This window comes from Chrysochloris asiatica, unplaced genomic scaffold (genome assembly GCF_000296735.1).
Source record: "Chrysochloris asiatica unplaced genomic scaffold, ChrAsi1.0 scaffold00019, whole genome shotgun sequence".
In the NCBI taxonomy this organism is placed as follows: Eukaryota; Metazoa; Chordata; class Mammalia; order Afrosoricida; family Chrysochloridae; genus Chrysochloris; species Chrysochloris asiatica.
The window spans coordinates 29,524,542-29,536,355 of NW_006408537.1; the positions used below are offsets into that span (position 1 = coordinate 29,524,542).

At 37.2% G+C, this 11,814-nt stretch overlaps 1 protein-coding gene across 1 annotated transcript in view; it reads right to left on the bottom strand.

Moving 5' to 3' along the window:
* COL12A1 (collagen, type XII, alpha 1) overlaps positions 1-11,527 on the bottom strand; it is a 138,434-nt gene extending 126,907 nt beyond the window's left edge. The window contains exons 1-4 of the mRNA XM_006835792.1: positions 11,318-11,527; positions 10,969-11,265; positions 9,818-9,869; positions 2,690-2,806 (exon numbers count right to left, since the gene is read on the bottom strand). Of these exons, the coding sequence (XP_006835855.1) occupies positions 2,690-2,806; positions 9,818-9,869; positions 10,969-11,265; positions 11,318-11,527 (676 nt within the window). The remainder of the gene's footprint in view (positions 1-2,689; positions 2,807-9,817; positions 9,870-10,968; positions 11,266-11,317) is intronic.
* Positions 11,528-11,814: the final 287 nt, after the last annotated feature.

Below are 11,814 nucleotides of genomic sequence, written 5' to 3' on the forward strand. Positions count from 1 at the left end.
ATTATTTTAGGGCAACAGTTTCAAGGAATCATCTAACTTTCATAGCACTAGCAAGTCTGGAGTCCTTGAGAATTTGAAAGTTTCCTCTAGATTTCTGCGTTTTATATCAGGTTTCTTTGATCAAAACATTCAGTAATAATTGGTGCTGTTTTTAGGAGTCATTGAGTTGGTTCCAACTCATACTGACCTTATGCACAATAGAATGAAACACTGCCCAATACTGTGCCATCCTCTCATCTGTTACATTTCAGCTCATTGTTGTGCCAGTGTGTCAGTCCATCTCATTGGAGGTCTTCCTCTTTTTTGCTGAACCACCATTTTAACAAGCATGATATCATTCTCCAGGGACAAGTCCTTCATGATCACATGTCCAAATTACATACTTGCTTCTAAGGAACATTCTGGCTATACTTCTTCCAAGGAAGTCAGCATCCTTCAGTTCTTCTGGTCTCATGGCAAAGGAGGCGGTTGTCATGGAGGCAATTAGCAACACACTCCATATGTCCCCCTGACATTCCTGACTCTTTCTATTCATTCTTCCTATGCTCCAGGTAAATTGAAATCAATTGTGCCTTGGATGACCAATTTTTTAGACCCTAGGAGTCCTGCTGGCGCACTGTGGGTTAATGCGCCAGACTGCAATGCCATTTGAACTACAAGGTCAGCAGTTCAAGCTCACCAGCTGCTCCTCGGAAACCCTATACAGGCTTACTATGTGTCGGAATCAACTCCACGGCACTTGACAACAACAACAAGGCACTAGGCAAGAATTCAGAGATAAAAGAGAAGCACTAAAATTGTTACTAGGCCAATTAACTGGGATATGCCATTAAACCATGACCCAAAACCTCCAAACCAAGACACCAAATCCCATGAGATTTTTGGTTGAACATAAGCAGCCTTAGCAGCTGTTCTTTGTTTTTCCTTTTCTTTTTTGGTCATATTTGTATCCAAACATTTTTACTGACTCACAAAACAACTAAGAATTTGAATTCCAGAAATTTAATAAATGGATTTACCTTCTCTTAACTTGCTAAAATCATATTTAATATTTACTTAAAGCTTTAAGGGTTCCTCTAGATTAAATGTAAAGTAAAATATCAAAACAAAAATCTGTATTTTTGTTATTTTCATTGTGAAAACTAATGGTTGGTAATAAAATATTTATAAATGAGATACAAAGAAAGCAGAAAATTTTCACTTTAAATGGTGCATTGAAGGAGAACAGGAGAGAAGGAATGACATAAACTCAAGGAAAACAAACCTCTAGTGAGACATAATTTTTATGTAAGCAATCTGACTGTCATACTCACATGGATGCATTACTTTAAAGGGTAACCTTGGTGCTCTAAATTGACATAACTAGTAACAAACATTGGACAGTATAGTGTACTGAGTGTTTATATATTGGTACCTCATTGTTGGTACTCAGGTACCAACCATGTACCTCCTACTGATTATTTTAAGTCTAAGTTAGATCAGAAAACACAATAATTCCTAGATAATATTTTATTAATATTTTAACTCTTTATCTGCTAATATTTTTTACTCTGCTAAACTTTCCTCAAAATATATTTAAGAAAGATAATAAATATAAAAGAATTCTGAGAAATGTTTCTGGTTTATATGTGGAGCATTGGACAACCAGGGCCTCGGGGGATACCAAGTCGCCAAGGTTCTGCCAGATTGGGTGGTCTCAGTGGCAGTTTTCAGCGTATTGGGAGCCAGTAATCTCCAACATCCGGACACTGGATAAAGGATTTTTCTATTGTTGTTTTGCTTGGGAAGGAATACATTCACTAACTACAAATATATTTGGGGACAAAGAAATGTAAAATGAAAGATTAAACTCTTGACCTCCTTTTTAAAATTAATTTCCAGGTTTAATTTTATTAAAAAGTTTCTCAATTTCCCAATAAGTCAGCATTTAAAATCCTAGTGTTCTTACAGACTACAGAACATGTAAACATAGATCTGAAGATAAGTTCATTGACATCATCCATCTCTACCATCAGCCAAAAGTCAACACTTCTTCCTACCACTTGGCCAGCACCAGTAGGAAGATTATTTTCCAATTTCACGTATGAACTAAAAGTTAATCAACAGAGATTTAGTCTCCATATTTGGACAACATTATTAACAGTCAAAAGATAATTCTTGAGAACAACTAAAACAAGTTATTTTTCAAGTACTTGTGCCTAGGATTTACAGTCTGTGATTGCAAAGTAAATTTTTCTCTTTCATCACAGTAGCACACTATAATACCAGAAAAATGTTTGCTGAGTACTGAAATGTGTGATACTAGGCAAAGTGTACCAGCTCACTTCATCACTTGATACTTTACGTATCAGAAAGATTAAGTAATTCAAGAAGAATACCAAAAAGTGAGGATTCTATTTGATACTGTCAAATATTATATATAATACTCAGATTAGAATTCTTATTAGGTGTTTAAAAAGTCAATGTTCATTAAATATCAATCCATATTAATAAAGTTCAATATTATAAAAGTATAGTGAGTGCTGGGCTAGAAAACTGGAGACCTGGGTCTACCAAATAGTTAGTGATACTGATTAAATCCTTCAGACTCTAAATCTCAGCTTCCTCATGAAATGAGGGGTGAGGAAGAAAACAAATTTATATCGTCCTGATGAAATGTTTCCTAAACCCCTGTCATTTTGAAGCTTACCTGTTGTAGGGTCCACTGTTATCCTATAACCCACAATTGGATCAGCTGGTCTTGCCCATGACATATGAACAGTATTTTCATCTATAATTTTAAAATTCAAGTCTGAAGGTGGGTCAACTGCAAAAGAGATAGTTGATATTAGTTATATTTTCCAGCGTCACAAAATGATCATTAATAAAGAATGATGTTGAGCCAAGCTTACTAAAGTTGTCTTTGCATAAATTTGTTTCCAACAAATATAAGAGATATCTTGTTGGATAAGAATAAAATTAAAAGCTGACAAGATATGACAAAACATCAGAGTATACATATTATAGAAGACAGCACAAAACACTTTTGAGTCTTGAGTTGCTAGGTCATTCAAGAATGGCCAGCAAAATCAAGCATAATAGAAACATATTGGGATACAAAACATACAAGTACAATGATATCACATAATAATCACATATGCAAACAATTCACATAACAATTAAAGGAATTTCAATACATGCTGAGTGCATTTCCAACAAGCATGCCAAATCACAACCTGCTCACAACCACAGAAGTTAATTTAGAACATTGACAATACTCTTTTTCAATAACATTAAATGGGATCAATGATATTTTTAGTTCATTCTCTGCATTGTTGCTTTATATTGTGATTCGAGAAGTCTCAATGAGGGCAGAGATGAAGATCTGTTTTAATCAAGCAAGGAATAATGGGAAACTTAGCACTGTTATGTCTCACAAGGAAACATACATCTCAATGTATATTAACATCCATATAGACAAATATTCAAAATAAGGGATGCTGATATTTATAATTATATAAACAATGATACACAGAGGTTTATAAAACTAATATTCTGCCTGTTTACACCAACTTACTATATGTTTCCAAGGTGTAAACCAGCACTGTTCTTTTCCTTTGCAGCAGGTATACTCCATACTAGAAATGGCATTTTAAACTAAAATGCCAGTATGGTCCTTCACAAAACAATGGTTAATTAAGAAAAGACAACATCAATGTATATGTGTGGACATTTATTTGCAGATTTAAAGAAAACAGTGAAGAAGGATCAGCGATCTGAAGACATAATTGTGCATTAAAAATAACTTGAAGAAGTCAATGACAGAAATAACTGAAAAGTACAGAAAGGAATAGTTTACATACAAAACTGTATAGCATCATGCATGTGTCAATAAAATGTTGAGTCATTTTTAGTTTCCCACAATGAACAAAGCCTCCATGTACATTACACATAGACGTTTCAGAAATATTTTATAATGATATTCTCTCTACAATGTTCATGCCTTATCATGCAGCATTGTACTGACTCACTGTCGGTGCATTAAAAAGTACTAGTCTTGTAACAGGCCAACAAAGTAAGACAACTTTCAGTCATATCCTTCTTAAAATGTTTGAGTCTCAAAGTATTTGTGGTGAGTCAGAATTTTGCATCTGTTTTGAGAGATTACAATCTCTTTTAAGGTTTTTAGAAAGGTCAATTGAAATACAGTAGTAGTTTTGAGACATGAGTCATAGAATTTAACTTGGGTTAGAGATTTATGTAATATTAATAGCACATTTGAATAAAAATAAAATATTTGCTTAAATGAACTACTGCTTCCAACTGCAGGAAATGGCTTTTTATTTTTATATACTAGTGCTGGAATGAATGTTATTTTCTTACTATCCATACACAGGCAGTGAGATTAGACTATTAATTGACATGCATAGTTTAATAATTCAATATTTGCTGTCTGTAACCACTGCGAGGTTTAACTGTAATCATCACTTAATATAACAAGCATGCAACAGATGTTAATAGGAAAATGGGTATTAAGAATATCATTATAAAATATTGTCCCAGTAGCAATGGCTCAGGACAAATTTAATGCAAAGGCAGACACAACTGGCCTGAGCATGCTTAAAAAAAATCAGTACATGGAAAAACAGTACCACCAACCTTGGAAGAAATTGACCTGATGCAGCAGACATTAGGTTAAAACTGCTCAAGGGCAGCAGCAGCCCACCTTGTTGATTTCCAAATGAGCAGGATTCCAGATAAACTGAAAAATTGACTGTGGGGAAAAGTCTTTAACATTCAAATGATTTAAAGGTGTCTGTAGCTATTCATAAGTGGTACTTGGGAATAACAAACAGGAAAGAACTGGGACCAGCATGTGAACAAGAGCCCACTCCATTCTTCTTGCTGATTTTATTTCCCATACAATCTTTTAGGTTTGCCATTCTATTTACCTTTTTAAAATGTGTCATGGAAAAATATAATAGAGCAGGTATGAATGTCTGTGCCATGTCAACTTGAAGGAATACAAAATGATTTTATTAATTTTGAAAATCTTTTCATTTACCTAAAAATCATTTGCAACTGTCATTGCAACATCACAAGCAGTGTTGTGTGTTTTATTACACAATGGTGAGGTCAGACTATCTCAAATATTCTAATAGGAAATATCTCAGAATAGCTCAAATAGGAAATATCTACATTTAAAATATAATTGCAAAGAGTGATAACTGCATAGAATGAGAATCTGAAAGAAGAGATTAAAAACCAGCGGCCCAACAAGTCAATTGTAATTCACAGTGACTCCCATAAGACAAAGTAAAACTAACTGTCCCTTAAGGTTTCTAAGTCTGTAATCTTTAGGGGTCCTGGTGTGGCACTGAGGGTTAATGCACTGGACTGCAAGGTCAGTTTGAACTGCTAGGTTGGCGATTCAAGCTCACAGCTGCTCCTCCAAAACCCTAAACAGGGGCGCTATGAGTCCATACCGACTCAACCACACTTAACAACAACAACCTACCACATCTTTCTTCCATGGAGCCGCTGAGAAGTTTAAACCAGCCAAGCTCTTAACCACTATGTCACAAGGGCTCCTTCATATCAAGAGATCCATTGAGATGAAGCAAAGTATATGATTTGTTGAATGTAAAACTGATGATCTTGTCTATAGACCTTCACTCAGTTCACAATAAAAAGTTTTTTAGGAAAAGGACACTGAATTAAAAATACAAATTAATTAACAATCAGAAATATTTCTAAAATCAGAATGCTGATAAGAAAGGGAATCAATGTTTAAGTATACATGGTAGTGGTTATGTGCTGTGGAATTGGTTCCGACTCATAGCGACCCTGTACAGGGTTCCTGAGGCTGGAAGTCTTTACGGGAGCAGAAAACTTCATTTTTCTCCTGCAGAACAGCTGGTAGTTTCCAACTGCTGACAACTGGTAACTATTACGCTACCAGAGCTCCTTTCAAGTAGCTATGCTTCAATAAACTAAGCAAGAGATAAAGCAACACTGAGCCAACACTATTGAAACATCTGATGAAGTGGTAAGACCTATAGTCTTCTCTTTGTGGTAACACTGGAAGGAATACTACCTCAATAGTGGAAAACAGAGCTATGCAAACTACAGTGAGTTTATTATATTCAGTTGTTGCTGCTCTTAAGTGCCCTGGAGTTAGTTCTGACCCTGTATAGGGTTTCCAAAGCAGTAAATCTTTACAGGAGTAGAAAGTCTAACCTTTCTCTCTCTGAGTGCCTAGTGGACTTGAACCACCCACATTGTGGTTCGCAGTCCAGTGTTTACCCTACAGAGCCACAGTAGGCTAAACACTGTAGGATACGCACATTATATTCAAAAGACATTGATTTATAATATTTTCCACCCAAAATTAGTCAAAAAATTAACATTTCAGATAAGCAATAGATTATTTTGTATCTATATTTTAAATGCATTTTCTCATTCATGAGTTTGATTGTGGTTGTTGTTGTTAAATGCCATCGAGTCGGTTCCAACTCATAGTGACCCAGTATAGGGTTTCCGAGGAGCAAATGGTGAGTTTAAACCACCGACCTTGTGGTTCAAACCGACCTTTCATTCCAGAACTTATCCAACAGCGCCACACCACAACTCCAGTTATGATTATATTTCTCTGTTGTCAAAAAGAAGGAAGCACAGTGTAACCAAACTAGCCATAAATCAGTATCAGAAGATTTAGATCTTGTCTAAACTTTGATTTGTCCCTAAATAATTGCATTAGTTGAGCAAGTTTTTCCAGCCTCTCTTGCCCCTATTTTATCATTTGGAAATGAAAAAGATTGGAATAGATCATCTTTAAATGTTTTTCTAGTTTAAAATTTTTCATAACAAATTTGGTTATGTAGTTTACATAACATAAATTAGAGATATTATAATTATATATGAATTAGCCTTTTAACCTATACAGAAAAATGAAATCTCGTGGCTTCACCTCACTGATGAATTAGGAGTGTCCAACTGTTCACTATATACTATAAATCAGATCTATTAAAATAAAATAAAAATTTTCACAAAAGGAGCTCTGGTAGAATCATGGTTCATTTCTCAGCTGATAACCAAAAGTGTGGCAGTTGGACCCTCCGAGCAGTTTCTCTGGAGAAAGACTTGGCTTGCACTCTGGCCCTATAAAGGAAACTCTATGAGGCTATTCTACTCTGTCAAAAACTACAGAATAGCGACTAGAGGAACCTGAGATTTTGGCTTTTGACCACCTTTGTGGTTCCATTTTTCAGCCAAACAGTAGACAGGTTTATAGGGGGACTAGGAAATTATGTTTACCATGGACTGATTAATCATTCAAAATCAAAAGGGCAACATTTACCTCCAGGACAAAGTGGAGAAAGGATGGGAAGCTGGGTGGAATGGAAATAGGAACCACAGTCAAGAAGTGGAGTAACTGTTGATACACAGAGGGGATTGCAATCATTGAGATGAAACAAAGTGTCTGATTTGTTGTTTGTAAAACTGAGGATCTTCTCTGTAAACCTTCACTCAATTCACAATAAAACATTGTTTAATTTTTCCTATGAATATCTCATTTCACAAATTACAATGGCACCTAAGAACAGCAACAATTTTTCACAAAACATGTGTATTCATCTTAACTTCTTGATTAATTGAAAGGTTTGCATTTCTCAAAGACAAGCCATTAATCTTTAAATGCAAAGTAGTAAATTTTCTAAGCCACAATTAACATACTATGTGAGAGGTGAACAAAAAACAATTTGTACATTCCAAGTCATACACAGCACTATTCAGTGCTAAGGTCAATAGAGTCCATTCTATGACTAAAAATTACTAATAATGACAGCAAAAAAAATCATTTTATAGGACAAATATATGTTATGAAAATGCAGTTCCTGGAGAAAGTGGTCAGAAGGAAAGCCACAAAATGAAAGTGATGCTGCTATGAAAAAGAAACAAAAAAAGTGAAGGGAAACCCTTGTAAATCATTTCAAAAAGATATGGGAATTTCAACATACAACATTTATGCTATGTTATACCTACAGCCTTGAAATAAAAAGTCAAACGCAATGTTATGATCAAATTAGAGAATAAATAGGGATGCAAGAGTGCAAGAATGAGTCATAAAAAGAAAGAAAATGAACTATGACTACTTTAGGACTAAGTTATCAATGGCATAGTAGGAAATAGGAATGCAATTTGAAATTTTTGAAATATTTCCCAAAGGAAATATTCTGAAGAAATAATTTCCAGCTCACTGTCCCAGAAATACCATAATCACAAATTTTGTTAGTTTTCCTGCTCTTTACTAACAAGCCATTACTAGGTACCTGGGCCCCCTTGTTATTGTTGCTAAATGCCATCAAGTTGGTTCCAACCCATAGAGACCCTGTATAAGGCTTCCAAGGCTTTTTAAATCTTTGAAGGAGCAGAAAACCTAAATAATATAATTGTGCTGTCCAATATGGGAGCCACCAACCATATCAAATACTATCCAGCACGTGAAATATTACCTACCAATCCTGATTAAGATGTACACCCAATTTTTTAAGTCTTCGTAAAAAAAAATAATATATATATACATATATTATACATATCATAAATAATTTTTATAATGATTACATGCTGAAACAATAATATTGTAGATTGTTGTTGTGTGCCATCAAGTTGATTCCAATATATAACGACACTACAGGACAGAGCAGACGCGTCCCAGAGGCTTTGCAAGGTGTTCTCTTTACAGAAGCGGACTGTCACATGTCTGTATCAGAGAAACTGGTGGGGGGTTCAAACTGCTGACTTTTTGATTAGCAGTGAACTCTTACCCACTGTGCTGCTGCCATGCTCCCTCAGTAGTGTGGATATATTAAGTTAAATAGAATATATTATACAAATAAATTTCAACTGCTTCTCTTTCCTTTTATTAATGTGGCTAATAAAAATTTTAATTATCTATGTAGCTTGAATTTGTGTCTCATATTTGATTCTTTTGAACAGTATCAAACTAGAGATTGTTGTGTTGTTGTTAAGTGTCATTAAATAGGGTGCGACTCATAGCAAACTGTATAGGGTTTCCAAGGAGCAGTCGGTGAGTTTGAACCGCTGATCTTGTGGTTCAAACTGACCTTGAGGTCCAGTGCTTGTCCACTGTGCCATACCAGGACCAAAAAAAATGAATCTAATTATTAAATAATGGCCTAAGGAGGCAAGTGAGGAAGGAATAAGAAAATATATAATTTCAGAAATCAAAAGAAGAGCCATATGGAAATAAAGAGAAATATGAAAATAGTAATAAAGACAGCAAACTATTCTCTGAATTGCTCTTTACTAACAAGCCATTACCCAGTTCAGAACTGATCTTTTTCCAATTGCATCATTTGCAACCTAATTATTTTACTAAAAAGTCTCAAAATCCTTCTGATTTTCAAATAACTATTGTTGTTGTTGCTGTTGCTAAGTGCCATCTATTCAGTTCCAACTCACATTCCAACCCTGTATAGGGTTTCTGAGGAGCAGCTGGTGAGTTTGAACTGCAGACCTCATGGTTCAAACCAGGTTTGTGGTCCAGTGCATTATCCTGCAGAGCCACATCAGATCTACTAGTGAGCAGTAAATGGGCCATTTCAGTGACTAACCTAAAAATATCTTTAGAAAGGCTTCCAGATGATCCTCAAATAAAACTCCTTCCTAACAACTACATCTGAAGGGACACTGGAAGCAGCCTCTTCTGGATATTAATTCACAGAGGCCATTCTGAGAAATCTCTACATTCACAAAATATTAAACAGACAAAAAGAGCCAGCATGCTTGTCCCACTTTTCTTTGCATGCCATACATTTTGGAGACTTGATAACACTTTTTCCAATCTTAATTTTATGTACCTGCTGCTTTGAAATAAACAAACACTATATAGAATAAAAATAACCTGTGTTGTCATGAAAGAATGCTACTTCATTACAACCTCTAAAAGAAACCACAATCCACACTGGGACATCCACAACTGTCACATGCAGGAATTTTTTTCTCCTTTAATTCCATCAGGGAACTTGTTTTAGGGGGGCTGGGAGGGGAATCCCACTTAACAACTTAACAAGAATATTCCAAAAATCTCTTAAAACCACACAATTCATTTAAAAGTCAGCACTTCCAAATTAAGAATAAGAAATGTTTCATTTCTGAATGATCCGTCTCCTAACTCCTTTCGTTGTGCATAGCTACCTTAGTATACATGTGATGCTGTACAGATACACATGTGCAAATAGTTAATAACTCTGAGCCATGTAACATCCTTTTAAATCGTACTTACCTAATTCGAAAGTCAACTGTTATTGTGTCCCCTTTAGGAAATATAAAACAATGCAATATCCAGTGTGGCGATGCTTATACACAATAAGCTTAAACACTCTTAAAATGTGCACAAGAAATAAACTCTCCCTTCTCCTTGGAAGGCTGTTAAATTTTAAGATGCATTTTGTGTCATTTTCCGTTGCAAAATAACAAATCTAGTTTGTAATGTCTCCAATGATTATTGCAAGAACAAAGAAACCCCACTGAATTCAGATGTCTTTAGCAAAGAAATCAAGGCGTCATGTGCACACGTTAAAAGGGTTAAAATAACGTTGGAAATCTAACCAAAGTCCCTCATTTCCTAGAGAGCTGAGCTAAACAGAGCCAGGGGGCGGGGAGGTGCAAATTGCAACCCCTGACTTCCTCCAAGCTCTTTCAAGACCATCAGAGCAATCCTGAAAAAAGTGGGAGGGAAAATAAAGAAGGGAGGGAGCAAGAGGTGGTACCCGCCTCTTCTGGCTCCCGCTAGCGTCCTGCTCCCTTGGGAAACTTGGTCCAGACCCAGGCTGTCTGAGCTGGGCCTGGGCCAAGCACCGGAAGCCCCACGAACTAAACAGGGACAGTAGCGACAGTGGGCTATGCAAGCACTGAGAGCCCAGATCTCTGCTGGCCACGCATCCCCTGGGCTCATTTGCCTACACGTGCCCCACGACGACTGAGTCCCCTAACAAAGCACACAGACGCGCAGAGCCGGCTCTGTTGGAGTCTTTTATTTCGGTCTGTCACTGAAGCCGCAGCCCCAAACCAGATAGTTACCAGCCACGCTGGTTGGTGCGCCCGCGCCCAGGGCTTCTGAGTACCGACCGGATGTATCCTGTCCGTAGAACTGGATGCGGCTGCCATCCCCTGAGGGGCGACTAGTCCTCGGAAGTCCGCAGTGTAGATGACAGTGTGGACAGCACACTGCAAAGACGAGTGCTGGGAGACCACATAGCGCTATACGGAAAGAATTAAGCAAGGACACGAAAGAGCTGGGAAACAGACAAACCTCAGGAGCAGGGGTGTTTCTCTGGAGGAGAGAAAACACGAAATGCAGGGGAAAGATAGCAAGCAATGGTGACAAGAAAGATTTGTTTTTTTCCTTTCTCCAATTCTGCATGTCAGGGAGAAGGAAGAGTCTTTTACCTTCTGCCTCAACGGAAGACAGGAGTAGAGCCGCGCCCAGGACGGCGAGCGCTAGGGGAAGCCTGGTCCACATGCTCGGTCTCCGGGCTCACAGCCACATGAAGGGATCTGCGGGAGGAAATAGAAACCGCATCAGAACCCGGGGGAAGCAGGCCTGGGCCGGGACAATAAGGCCTGTGCCTGGGACCAGGTTAAAACTCGAGCCTGGACCGGGTCCAGGACCCTGCCAGATCTGCCTTAATAACCACAGGGCCCAGCCCATCACATAAAGGCCCTATTGTGGAGCAGTGGAAGTCAAGGTCATCAACAGAAGTTTGGTTGTGGCACTAAGAGAGCGTTCAAGTTTAAAGAGGGTCCTGT